Source organism: Chaetura pelagica, unplaced genomic scaffold, assembly GCF_000747805.2.
Source record: "Chaetura pelagica isolate M959 unplaced genomic scaffold, ChaPel_1.0 scaffold107, whole genome shotgun sequence".
NCBI lineage: Eukaryota > Metazoa > Chordata > Aves > Apodiformes > Apodidae > Chaetura > Chaetura pelagica.
In genome coordinates this window covers 55,162-67,856 of record NW_009953979.1, presented here as the reverse complement: position 1 = coordinate 67,856, position 12,695 = coordinate 55,162, and the positions used below count along the sequence as shown (strand labels likewise).

The window sequence follows — 12,695 nt, the reverse complement described above, 5'->3', positions numbered from 1 at the left end:
CTGCTACCACTCAGCTCCTTCGCCAGTGCCTTCCACCAGGCCACCTACAACAAGCAGCCCATGTACCGCAAGGCCATCTACGAGGTGCTGCAGGTGAGCGGTGGGGGGGGGTGCGGGCTGCCGGTGGCGGCACGCTGTGGGTGGATGCTTGTCTGCGGGGTGACACTTGTCTGCTGGGTGGCACCAGCTGGGGATGACACCAGCTGTGCTGTGCCATGGGACAGCACTGGCTGCAGGGTATCGCTGTCTGGGGGTGCTGCTGGCTGTGGGTGACGCTGGCTGTGCCGTGGCACTGGCACATGGCACAGCGCCGGCTGCGGGGTGGCACTGACTGTGGGTGTCACCAGCTCTGGGATGGCACCGGCCCCCTAGCATCAGAATGCTGGGGGGACATGGGCAGCTGACCCCCTGCCCCTCCAGGATTAGACCCTCCTGCACCCAGCAGTGTCCTGAGGCACACATGGTGTCTATTAAAAGGGGTGGTGAGGAGATCTGGGGGGGGTCTTGGGAACTCTCTGAGGAGGTTTCGGGGATCCCTGGGGTTTTTTCATTCCTGTGGGGTATCTGCTGGGGGGAGGTTGCAGTCTCCCGAGGTGTTGTGGCTGATGGGGGAGTCCTGCCTTTCTGGGGGTCTCTGGGCAGTTCTGAGGGACATTGGGGGACCCCTGGGTGGGCGGGTGACAGCTGGGCCTCCCGGCAGGTGGCCAGCAGCAGAGCAGGGAAGATCTTCCCAGCATGTCCCGAGAACGACGAGACCGACACCTCCAAGGTGGTGGAGATCCAGAACAAGCAGATGATTGAATGGGCCCTGGGGGGCTTCCAGCCCTCCGGCCCCAAGGGCCTGGAGCCCCCCGAAGGTGAGGGGTGAGGGAGAGGGACCCCCATCATGACCTTAGCAAGTGTCACCCAACCATCAACGCCAGTATTGCTGAGGTGGCAGGGGCAGGAGGGCTTGCAAGTTCCTGCGGGATGGCAGGTCACTGTGGTGTGTGGGACTGCCAGGCCCCCCCGGATGGGACCACCCAGGTGGGACCCCAGAGATAAGACCCACTGATGGGACTCCCCACTAAGGACACCCTTGTGATAGGACCCTGTTGGTGGGACCCCTCTAACGAGACACTGCTGATAGGACCCCATAGATTTTTGACCCCGCTGATGGGTCACCCCAGATGGGACACCCACTGGCAGGACCCTGCTGAAGGGGCCCCAACTGTTGGGACCCTGTTGATGTGGGACCCCATGGATGAGACCCTAGAGATGGGCCCCCACCACTGTGGCCCCTCCTGACGCCCCCCCTGCAGAGGAGCGCAACCCCTACAAAGAAGTTTACACGGAGATGTGGGTTGAGCCCGAAGCACACGCCGCCCCCCCTGCCAAAAAACCCCGGAAAAGCACAACGGAGAAGCCCAAGGTCAAGGAGATCATCGACGAACGCACCCGAGGTACCCCAGGGGGGAGGGCCCCTCACCACCCCCAGCATCCACAGAGGGGTTGTGTGGCCATCACCCTGCCAGGGGGGCCTGTGGGAGCACCAAGCCCACTGTGGAGGCTGCTGTGGGCCAGGTCCCTTCCTCCAGCCATCCCCCTGGGGAGCTCCTCCCAGGGGTCACCTCCCTGATACCCCCTCTCTCTTTTCCCACCCCCAACTAGAGCGACTTGTTTATGAGGTCCGACAGAAATGCAGGAACATCGAGGGTGAGTGTGGGGTGATGGGGACATGTCCTACTCCCCCCAGGGTCGAGTCCTGCACCCCTGGCTGTGGAGCTGAGGGGCAGGGGGGGCTCAAGGTGGGGAGCATTTGTCTCATCCTGCAGCCTGGCAGCTGTCACAGTGATGGGGACCCCTGGGACACTGCCTGGAGCTAGGGAGGGCTGATGGGGGCTGGGGTGGGGAGAGGGTGACAGTGGGACCCCTGTCCCTATGTCCCTGGGGTTTTTCCCTATCACACCTGGGGTGGCTGTCCCCAGGGGTGCTGGCATTTTGGGGATGCAGGGACTGCAAAGCTGGTGGGACCCAGACCTGGAGGGAGCATTTTCTGAGGGGTGGCAGGACCCAGACTGTGAGGTGGGGTGTGGGGTGTGAGCATTTGCTGGGGGCAGTGGGGTGTTGCTCGGGGTCAGACTCGCCCTGGTGCAGGGTGCTGGAATGCCACAGAGGCAGGGCAGACCCTGCAGGTGACCTGTCCCCTCCCACCTTCCCACCCCCTCTCCAGACATCTGCATCTCCTGCGGGAGCCTCAACGTGACCCTGGAGCATCCTCTCTTCATCGGGGGAATGTGCCAAAACTGCAAGGTGCAGCAGGGGGGGCAGCCCTGACACCATCCTGGGGTGCCCAGCCTTGCATTGACATCCCCATCCTGGCTTTGCCAGCATCTCTGTCATAGCATTCCTGGTATCCCCATCATCCTTGTCCCAGCACCCCTATCCTGGCATCCCTGGCCCAGCATCACGTTCCCATTCTGGCGTCCCTGGTATCCCTGGTATCAGCATCCCCATCCCAGCATCACCAGGATCTCTATGCCCGGATCCCTGTCCTGGCATCCCTAATGTCCCTAACATCCATGGCATTGCCATCCTGGCATCCCTGGCACAGGATCCCTGGCATCCCCATCCCAGCATCACCATTGCAGCATTACTGGGATCTCTGTTCCAACATCCCTAATGTCCATGGCATCCCCATCCTGGCATCCCATCCTGGCATAGCCAGCATTCTTGTTCCTGGCATCCCTATTCCCAGCATCCCAGTCCCAACATCCCCATCCCAGCATCCCTAATGTCCCTGTGGCACTGACATGGCTTCCGCTTCCCAGAACTGCTTCTTGGAGTGTGCGTACCAGTACGACGACGACGGGTACCAGTCCTACTGCACCATCTGCTGCGGCGGCCGCGAGGTGCTCATGTGTGGCAACAACAACTGCTGCAGGTCTGGGCCTGGGAGGGCAGGGGTGGCACAGCCCTGCCACGGGGCTCAGGGGAGTCAGGGAGGGTCAGGGATGCCAGAGACCTGCCATGGGACTGGGAGTTCTTGGGGATGCCACAGTCCTAGTGTGGAGTTTTTGTGATGCTGCCGTGGTCCTGGTGTGGAGCTGGGGAAGTGGTGGTGGTGCCACAGTCATGCCATGGTGTTTCAGTGATGCACTGGCCCTGGTGTGAGGCTAGGAGGTGGCAGTGGTGCCACAGTCCCAGTGGGGGCCTGGCAGGTTTTAAGGATGCCAGTCCTGATGTGGAGTTTTGGTGACGCTATGGTCCTGGTGTGGGGCTGGAAGGTGTCAGTGGTGTCATGATCCTGCCATGGGGTTTTGGTGATGCCATGGTCCCAGCACAGGGCTGGGGCATTTGACTGAGACTGGTACCACTTGTGGTGCCACAAGTCCTGCTGTAGGATTTTGGTGATAATCCAGTCCTGGCATGAGGCTGGGGAGGTTTTGATGATGCCCTGACCATGGTGTGGGGCTGGGAAGTGTTGGTGACACCAAGCTCCTGCCATAGGGCTGGGGTGTTTTGGTGACACCACAGTCTCAGTATGGGACTAGGAGGTTTTTGGTGGTGCCATAGTTCTGTCATGAGGCTGGGGAGGTTTTGGTGATGTCTTGTCCCTGGTGTGGGGCTGGGAGGTTTTGGTGGTGCCACAGTCCCAGTGTGGCATTTTGGTGATGCTCCAGTCCTGGTGTGCGAGTTGGGTGATGCCCCCTAGTGTGGGGCTGGGCATTCTGGTGGTGCCCCAGCCCTGCCATGGGGCTGGGGACGTTTTGTGATGTCCTGGCTGTGGGTCTTCATGTAGGGCAGGGGAGGTTTAGGCAGTGAAGCAGGGCCTGCTGTGGGGTGGCTGGTCCCAGAGTGGGGCTGTGGGCCCTGCAGGGACCCATCCCTCCATACCCTTCCTGGTGCCCCTCAACCTGTCCCAGTGTCCCCCCCAACAAACCTGTCTATGTCCCCAAACCTGTCCTGTGCCCCCCTGACCTGTCCCCATCCCCTCCAACCCTTCCCCAGCCCCCCCATACCTGTTTCCCTAATTCATCCTTGTTCCTCAACCCATTCTGTTCCCCCAACCCGTCCCCATGCCTCCCCAGGACACCATCCCTATACCCCCCACCCTTCCCCTGGACACTATCCTTGTGGCCCATTCCTGTGCCCTCCCTGATCCATCCCCATGTCTCCTCCATGACCTGTCCCTGTGGCCCCCATACTGTGCCCCAACCCACCCCCACGCTCCCCTGACCTGTGACTGTCTTCCACCAGGTGTTTCTGCGTGGAGTGTGTGGATCTGCTGGTGGGCCCAGGGGCAGCAGCAGCAGCCATCAAGGAGGACCCCTGGAACTGCTACTTCGCCAACAACCACGACCAGGAGTTCGTGAGTCACACACAGTCCCAGGGACACCCCTTGGGACCCTCCTGGCCCTCACGACCCCCACTGCCCCCTCCTGACTGCCAGGATGCCCCACTGATCATTGGGACCCTCCTGACCCCTGCAACTCTCTGCTGACTCCCATGAGAACTGCTGACCCCTGCAACCCCACTCATCCCCTGGGACCCCTGCTGACCCCCAGGACCCTGCTTCCCCCTATCTCATGTCGCCCCTCCTGCTGCCCACCATGTCCTTATTGCCCCATGTCACCCCTCCCTGCTGACCCCCTACATCCCTGCTGCCCTTTATGTCCCCCATATCCTCCCTCCTGTTGACCCCCAGGTCCCCCCTCCCCAGTGCCCCATGTACTCCCCCCACACATCCCCTCATGTCTCCACTGCCCCCATGCCCCATTCCCCCTGACACCCCCCTCTGCCTTAGGACCCCCCAAAGGTGTACCCCCCAGTGCCGGCCGAGAAGAGGAAGCCCATCCGGGTGCTCTCGCTCTTCGATGGCATTGCCACAGGTGGGTGGGGGTCCCTTGCCCAGCCACCCCACCAGGACCACTCCTGAGGGCAGGGGTGGGGACACATGTTCAGGACCAGTGTTGGGGACAGGAGGGAGTGGGGCAAGCAGCCTGTGCCCCCCAACTGCCTGGCCTTGGGGTAGGAGCTGGCAGTCAGATCTGGGTGGGCTGCAGGACTCCCTGGCCAGGTGGGGAAGGGCAGAGGAGGGAGATGTGGGGCTGGGCCCCAGGGGGGGGTCCCTCACCCACCTGCCCACTCCCACCCTGCTCCCCACAGGCCAGCTGGCCTGCAGAAGGACCTGTGTGGGTTGTGTAGGGTCCCTGCTGTTGGGGGGAATGGCAGGGGGATGAGGAGTCTGGGGGGTCTCAGGGGTGGGTCTCTCACCACCGTGCCCACCCCTGTTGTGTCTGTGCAGGCCTGCTGGTACTGAAGGACCTGGGCATCCAGGTTGACCGGTACATTGCCTCGGAGGTGTGTGAGGACTCCATCACCGTGGGCATGGTGCGACACCAGGGCAAGATCATGTACGTCGGCGACGTCCGCAACGTCACCCAGAAACATGTACGTCCCCCAGAGCCACCCTGGTGTACCCCGTATGGGTCTGATCCCTCGTCCATCCTCCCCAACACTTTCAGCTGCACCAGCACAGTCTTGCTGGGGACCACGGCCACTATCTTTCCTCACCATGGCCCCCACCCTGAGCTGTCCCCCGAGCCAGTGGCAGCGTCTGTTCCACCAGGATCCCTCCCTCTTTGCAGATACAGGAGTGGGGACCCTTTGACCTGGTGATTGGAGGCAGCCCCTGCAATGACCTCTCCATCGTCAACCCGGCCAGGAAAGGACTCTATGGTGAGTGTCACCTGTGCCAGGCTGGGCCTGGACCCTGTCCCCGTCCCCTCGGTGCTGACCCTGGCCCCTCCCACCCAGAGGGCACTGGGCGACTCTTCTTCGAGTTCTACCGCCTGCTCCATGAGGCCCGGCCCAAGGAAGGCGACGACCGGCCCTTCTTCTGGCTCTTCGAGAACGTGGTGGCCATGGGGGTGAGCGACAAGAGGGACATCTCCCGCTTCCTGGAGGTGAGTGCCAGGGTGGGAGGGTCACCAGGGGGTGGTGGGGTCCAGGTTGATGGTGGGGTCCTAGTGGGCAGTGGGGTACTAGCAGGGTTTCAGAACTTAGTGGGGTCCCAACAATGATGGGGTCCCAACAATGATGGGGTCCCAATGGGCAATGGGATCCCAGCACAGGTCGGGGGGATCTCAGCATCCATGGTGGGGTCCCAGCTGGCAGAGGGGTCCTGGTGGGTGGATGTGTCCTAACACAGATGGGTGGGGTCCAGGTAACAGTGCAGTCGCAGGAATTCTGGGGTGCCAGTGGCTAATGGAATCCCACTGGGTGGTAGGATCCCAGCACAGGTGGTGGGTTCAGGTGATGGTGGGGTTCTGGTGGGCAGCAGGGTTGCAGCAGGTGATGGAATCCTGGTGCAGGTGGTGGGGTCCCAGTGGGTGGTGGGATCCAGGTGATGGTGTGGTCCCAGTGATGATGGGGTCGCCAGTGGATGGATGGCAGGGCCTTAGCTTGGGTGGCTGTGTCCCAGCTGGTGGTGGGGGTCCTGCCTCCTCCACGCCCCCCTGCCTCCTCTCCTCTCTGTAGTCCAACCCGGTCATGATCGATGCCAAAGAAGTCTCCGCCGCGCACCGGGCACGGTACTTCTGGGGGAACCTTCCTGGGATGAACAGGTTGGTGATGGGGCCCCAGAACTGAGCCCTGCCCCTAGCACTGAGCCCCCCGTCTGCCCTGCAATGGCAGCTCAATCCCTGGCACCAGGAGGGGCAGTGGGAAGGACTGGACCCCTAGGTACCCCCCATGCCCAGATGTGTCTCTGGGGGGGATCCCAGTGGGGGTAGAGCAGGCTCACTGGGGTGACAGCACACCCGGAGCAGTGGTACCCATGGAGGAGGATGGTTCTGTCCCCGCTGCCTCTCCTTGGTGGGGTGACATGGAGCTGGCCCCCATGTCCCTCCTGGGTGGGGCCATGGGGTTGGGGTGCCATTGCCTGCTGCAGCCCCCCGAAGCAGCCTCCTCCCAAAAAAAACCTCAGCTGGAGAGCTGCCCTGCCGGCGTGGGGATGTGGCACTGCCACCCCATGCCCACCCTGTCACCCTCCCCCAGGCCACTCGCCTCCACCGTCAACGATAAGCTGGAGCTGCAGGAGTGCCTGGAGCACGGCAGGATAGCCAAGGTCAGCCAGGGGGACAGGGGGGACACGGCATGGCCAAGGCAGTGGTGGGGACAGCATGACTGAGGGGATGGCACAACCAAGGGGTTGGTGGTGACACCAGAGGGGGCGATGGAGACTTGGTATAGCCAAGGGGACATGGCAGCACCATGGGGGATGGTGCAGTCATGGCTGAGGGGGCAGTGGGGACACAGCATAGCCAGGGGGACACGGCATGACTGAGGTGGCAGTGGGGACATGGCTGAAGGGCCAGTGGCAGACATAGCATAGCCAAGGAGCTGGTGGAGACACAGCTGGGGTGACACTGGGGACATGGCTGAGGGGACAGATGGCATGGCTCAGGGGGCAGTGGGGTCCCACAGCTGTCTCCAGCTGTCCCAGGCCCCTTGGACTGCAGGGGAGGGGTCCCATGAGGGTAGTGACATGCCCTAGGATGGGGGTCTTAGATTTGGCACTGGGCAGCTGCCCTGGGGTGCCCCCCCATGTCCCTGTCCCCCCATCCCCGATGTGACCATCCCGTGTCCCCTTGCAGTTCAGCAAAGTTCGGACCATCACCACGCGCTCCAACTCCATCAAGCAGGGCAAGGACCAGCACTTCCCCGTCTTCATGAACGAGAAGGAGGACATTTTGTGGTGCACAGAGATGGAGAGGTACCTGCTGGGGTCCCTCCGGTACACCCTCCCCAACCCCCCTACCCTCATTGTCCCCATTGTCACCTACTCCTCCTCCACCCTGCAGGGTCTTTGGCTTCCCGGTGCATTACACGGATGTGTCCAACATGAGCCGCCTGGCCCGGCAGCGGCTGCTCGGCAGGTCCTGGAGCGTCCCCGTCATCCGCCACCTCTTCGCTCCCCTGAAGGAATATTTTGCCTGCGTTTAAAAAAGAGAGAAAAAAAAAAAATTCGTCAAAAAACCCACAAAAAAACAACAAAAAAAATCACGACACAATAAAGAAAAAGGGACGGGGGACAAAGGAACTGGTGCCACATGGAGGGAGCGAGTCGGAAACAAAAAGAGCCCATCCACGCCTGAGAGAGGGGAAAGGAAAACAACAAAAAAAAAAAAAAAGAAGAAAAAAGAAGGAAAAAAAAAACAACAAAGAGAGCTGGAATGAGAGCAGAGTCAGCACCCAAAGAGAGACAGGACTTGGCAGCCCGGCGGGAGCCCAGCACACGTCTCCCCGAGCGCAAGGGTTCGGTGTCCTCTCCTGAAAACCCAATGTGCAGCTTTTAGCCTATTTAAACAAAAAAAACAAACAACAGGAACCCCAAACACACACACACACACAAAAACACAACAAAAAAAAACCAAAACGAGATGACAAAAAAACACAACAAAAAAAAGAAAGAAAAAAAACCACAACAAAAAAAACCACAAACATAAGCAATTTTAATTATTTTTTTAAATTTTATTTTACATTTTTTTTAAGCGGGGGGAGGTGTGTATAACCTTTTTAATTCCCCCGCTCTCTCCTGCCTGGGTTTTCCTGTTGGTTTGGTTCCTGCTTCTTGGGGTGGTGGGTGAGCCCTGTCCCCCCCACCCACCCCCCCCGCCTTCTGCAGGAGGGGACCCGGCAGCAGTGGCCCATCCCAGCCAGGAGAGTTGGGGAAGAAATCCCACAGAAAAAAAAAACTTTTTTTTCCACCAGCACCGTGAGCCGGAGCAGAGCCGCCGGAGGGGGAGAGGAGCCCACCCCCCCCAACACACCCACCACCCACCTTTTCTACAGTATTTTTGGGTGCCTACCACACGGAAAACCTTGAAGAAAGCAACTTCTAAAAGCCGCTGTTACCTCTTGTTTACAGTTTATATATATATATGTGCTAGCTCAGAGCTGCAGAGATATCTGTATGACGGTACTGTGACTACTGTACAACCTGATTCACATGGTGCTGACCACGGCAGGGTGAGCCGGGACGGCAGCTTCCACGGTGCCTTACGTGTGCCGGGCCTTGCCGAGCGGAGCGGCGCGGGAGGGGGCCGGGAAGCAGCGTCTCCCCCCCAAGCCCCCCCCCAGCCCCACTCATGCAATAACCTTTTTTTTTTTTTTCCTGTTCTAAAGAAAAACACAAAAAAAGGGTAAAAAAAAAACAACACAAAAGGACGCGCTCGCTCTCTCTCTCTCTCTGTCCCTCCCTTGGTGACACGGTGATGGCCACCCTGGACGCGCACAAACGTACTGGTGCTTTTCTGTGTACGTGGCGTCCCCGGTGCTGGTTGTGCGTGTGTGTGTGTCCCCTTTTTCCAGTGCCATCCCAGTGGTCTGCCCATGTGCTGGGGCAATGGGTGCTGAGAGCGGTGGCTCTTGCCTGAAGCTGCCGCAGTGCCGCCGTGGTGGGGCAGGGAGAGGGTGGGTGCTGGAGTGGTGCTGGATTGCTGTTGGATTCATGGATTCATGTTGGTTTGGTGTTGGAGTGGGTGCTTGAGCAGTGCCGGAGCAGGTGCCGGCATGGTTGCCAGGGTGGTGCTGGACTGATGCTGGAATGGTTGCCAGAACCAGTGCCCGAGTGGTGCTGGAGCAGTTGTTGCCAGAGCAGTGCCGGCCCGGTGCTGGCGTGGTGCGGGAGCGGTGCTGGAGTGGTGTTGGTGCTGTTGGGTGCTGGCACAGTGCCGGGAGGCTTCTGGCTGAGGGTCCCTGGTGCTACACCCACGGGGCCAGGCTGGTTTAGTGATGAACCAGGGTGGGGCCCTGGTACCACCGGGGGGTGCCCCGTGCTAGGGAGGTGGCCTCAGAACCCGTTGCCAGGGCAATGGGGACACTGCGGTCGAGGCTGCGGTGCAGGCAGGGTGCTGGTATTGCGGTGGATGGTGCTACTCGTTTGGCAGCTTTGGGTACCACAGTGGGTCCAGCTTGGTGCTGGGGCATTGCCCCACGTCCCCGGTGTGCCACCGGGGTGGCTGGACTGGTGCTACGGCGTGGGGGCCAGGGGCTCCTGGGGGGTCTCTGGCCCCATCGCCGGCTCTTCTCTAACTGTGAAAGGTGCTGGGGCTGGCAGGTGCTGGCAGCTCGGTGCTGGGTGCTGGTCAATGGCAGCGAGCTGTGCCAGTGGCCCCAGGGGCAAGAGGTGCTGGGACCGATGGTGGTGGTGGTGGGAGGGTCCCCACCCCGCCTGGTGCTACCGAGGGTCCGGAGGCCCCTCTGTCGGTGCGGGGAGCTGAGGCAAGGGGCACATGGCCCCTGTAGCCCAGAGGTGCTGAGCTGCAGCTTCAGGCTCCAGCTTGTCCCCGGGGCCGGGTCTCCTGTGCCCACGTGGGGCTGGAGGCCCAGCAGGGGGCTGCGGTGCTGGGTGTGGGTGCTGCAGGGTCCTGCAGCTCTGGCATCCTGCAGCTCTGGCAGCAGCTCCTGCACAGCCCTGCAGCACGGCATGGGAGCCTTGCACAGCTCTGCAGCACCGGTTGCGAGTGCTGCATGGCCCTGCTGCAGGGTTTGGGGGTCCTAGTGAGTCCCCCATGCGACGGCCTGCCACGACCCTGGATTGGGGGGTCCCAGTGGACCCTGCTATGCCATGCCAGTCCACTGTGGTGTTGGCACATCCCATGTGGCTCCTGCACCTGTTCTGGGCAACCACAGTTGGGATGCCCAAGCCACTGCTGGATCTGATGCCAGAGCTGGTGCTGGATCTGAGGCTGGAGCTGGTGCTGGATCTGATGCAGATATGGCACCAGATCCGAGGCTGGATCCAATGCCAGACCTGTCGCTGGATCCAATGCCAGACCTGATGCCAGATCTGAGGCTGGAGCTGGAGCCAGATCTGATGCTGGATCTGGAGCCACATCTGATGCTGGATCTGATGCCACATCTGATGCTGGAGCAGATGCTGAATCTGATGCCGAATCCAGTACTGGATCTGATGCCAGATCTGATGCCGAATCCAATGCCAAAGCCAGTGCTGGAGCTGATGCCATGGGGAAGCAGGTTCCCATGGTGGCCCAACTGGAAGGTGCTGGGTGGTGCTGGGACGTGATGGCAGCTTCGTGGGGCCTGTGGAGCCGCCGGGGGAAACAAGTTCAGTTGTAACGTACCCGACCCGAGAGCTTTTGTTAACCCAACCTGAGGAATATTGTTGCACAGCCCGAGGTCAACCAGTGATGATGACAAACAACAACAACAACAAAAAGCCTATAAATTCCTTCCGATCCACCGAGGGAGTAGGAGACAAACACGGTGCTAAAACATTTTATTAAAAATATATATTGTTAAATTAAGTCTGCTGTCTGGACAATGACTGTTTGTTTTGTTTTCTTGTAGTGGAGTTTCAAAGAGCACTATTATTTTACTCTTATATATTATTATTAAAAAAAAAAAGGAGAAAAAAAAAGAAAAGAAAAAAAAAAAAGGCATTTTAACTTTGTACTTGAAAACTAAACAAGAGATTTCATGTGTTTTAGCCTAGACATTGAAGTAGCTAACGCTTAACTATGTGTGGGGAATCATGTACTCATCCCGAGGGATAAAAGCGCGTCGTTCCGGTACCCTCCTCCCCCCGATTCGGCTCAGCCCTGCGCCCCACCGGCACCCCCAAAGCAACAACAACAACAACAACAAAACAACAAGAAACACACACAAAAAAAGAAAAACCCAAACAAAAAAAAAACCACCCAAACCATTTTATTTTACTACTTTTCTCTCTCTGTTCCTTTTGTCCGTCATTTGTTTTTTTTCCTTCTTTTTGTTTTCTTTCGTTGTTGTTGTTGTTGTTGTTGTTGGTTTTGGTTTCTTTTGTCAGTTTGGTTTTTTTAGGGTCGCTTCTCTATTTATTGCCGCTGAGTACTGTGCATCCCACCCCCCGGCCCTCCCGGGGCCGCCGGCACTGTTGTACCTGTGTAAGTATTGCTCGTGACATTGCTGTTCTCAACTAATTAAAGGTCGATGCGTGCAGCAGATGTAGAAAGTCTGTCTCCGTTCTGCTTCCATCCCATCCTCCTTTCTTTTTTTGTTTTTCTTTTGGTTTTTTTTGTTTGTTTTGGTTTTTGGTTTTGTTTTTTTTCCCTTGGTGCCCAGAAGAGTTATAATACAGATGAGCTCCTTTCTAATGTACTTGTGCTGGAGAACACTTGAATAAATGTACTGTTTTGTGCAGATAAAAAGAAAAAAAAAAGAAAAAAAAAACAAAGAAAAAAAAGGAAAAAAAAAAGAGGAAAAAAATTCAAAAAAAAAAAACCAACCCAAACCAACCTGCCTGAGGTGCTGTGCTCTGTGGGGTCGGGAGGGTCTAGGTGATGGTGGGGTCCTGGTGGGCACTTGAGGGTGAGTAGATGGTGAGGTCCCAGTGGGCAGAGGTCCCAATGGGTGGTGGGATCCCAGTATGGGTAGTGTGGTCCAGGTGGTGGTGGGGTCTCAGTGGGCAGAGGAGTCCTGTTGGGTGGGTGGGTTGTGGGGTCCCAGCATGGCTTGGATGGGTTTGAATGGGTGGTGGGGTTCAGGGGACAATGAGGTTCTGGCTGTTGCTGGGATCCCAGCAGGTTAATGGGTGGTGGGATCTGTGCATGGATGGTGGTCCCAGGCAATGGTGTGGTCCTGGTGGGCACTTGGGTCCCAGCAAGTGATGAGGTCCTGGTGGGTGCATGGTGGGGGACTACGTGATG

The 12,695-nt window shown here is 58.8% G+C and overlaps 1 protein-coding gene across 1 annotated transcript in view; it reads left to right on the top strand.

The window, feature by feature from the left end:
- Positions 1–7,989, top strand: part of DNMT3A (DNA (cytosine-5-)-methyltransferase 3 alpha) — a 43,082-nt gene extending 35,093 nt beyond the window's left edge. The window contains exons 9-23 of the mRNA XM_010002202.1: positions 5–93; positions 701–857; positions 1,302–1,442; positions 1,651–1,695; positions 2,213–2,292; positions 2,811–2,923; positions 4,240–4,351; positions 4,787–4,871; positions 5,288–5,433; positions 5,631–5,721; positions 5,800–5,948; positions 6,523–6,608; positions 7,042–7,111; positions 7,641–7,759; positions 7,848–7,989. Coding sequence (XP_010000504.1) covers positions 5–93; positions 701–857; positions 1,302–1,442; positions 1,651–1,695; positions 2,213–2,292; positions 2,811–2,923; positions 4,240–4,351; positions 4,787–4,871; positions 5,288–5,433; positions 5,631–5,721; positions 5,800–5,948; positions 6,523–6,608; positions 7,042–7,111; positions 7,641–7,759; positions 7,848–7,989 — 1,625 coding nt within the window. The remainder of the gene's footprint in view (positions 1–4; positions 94–700; positions 858–1,301; positions 1,443–1,650; positions 1,696–2,212; positions 2,293–2,810; positions 2,924–4,239; positions 4,352–4,786; positions 4,872–5,287; positions 5,434–5,630; positions 5,722–5,799; positions 5,949–6,522; positions 6,609–7,041; positions 7,112–7,640; positions 7,760–7,847) is intronic.
- The last annotated feature ends 4,706 nt before the right edge of the window (positions 7,990–12,695 follow it).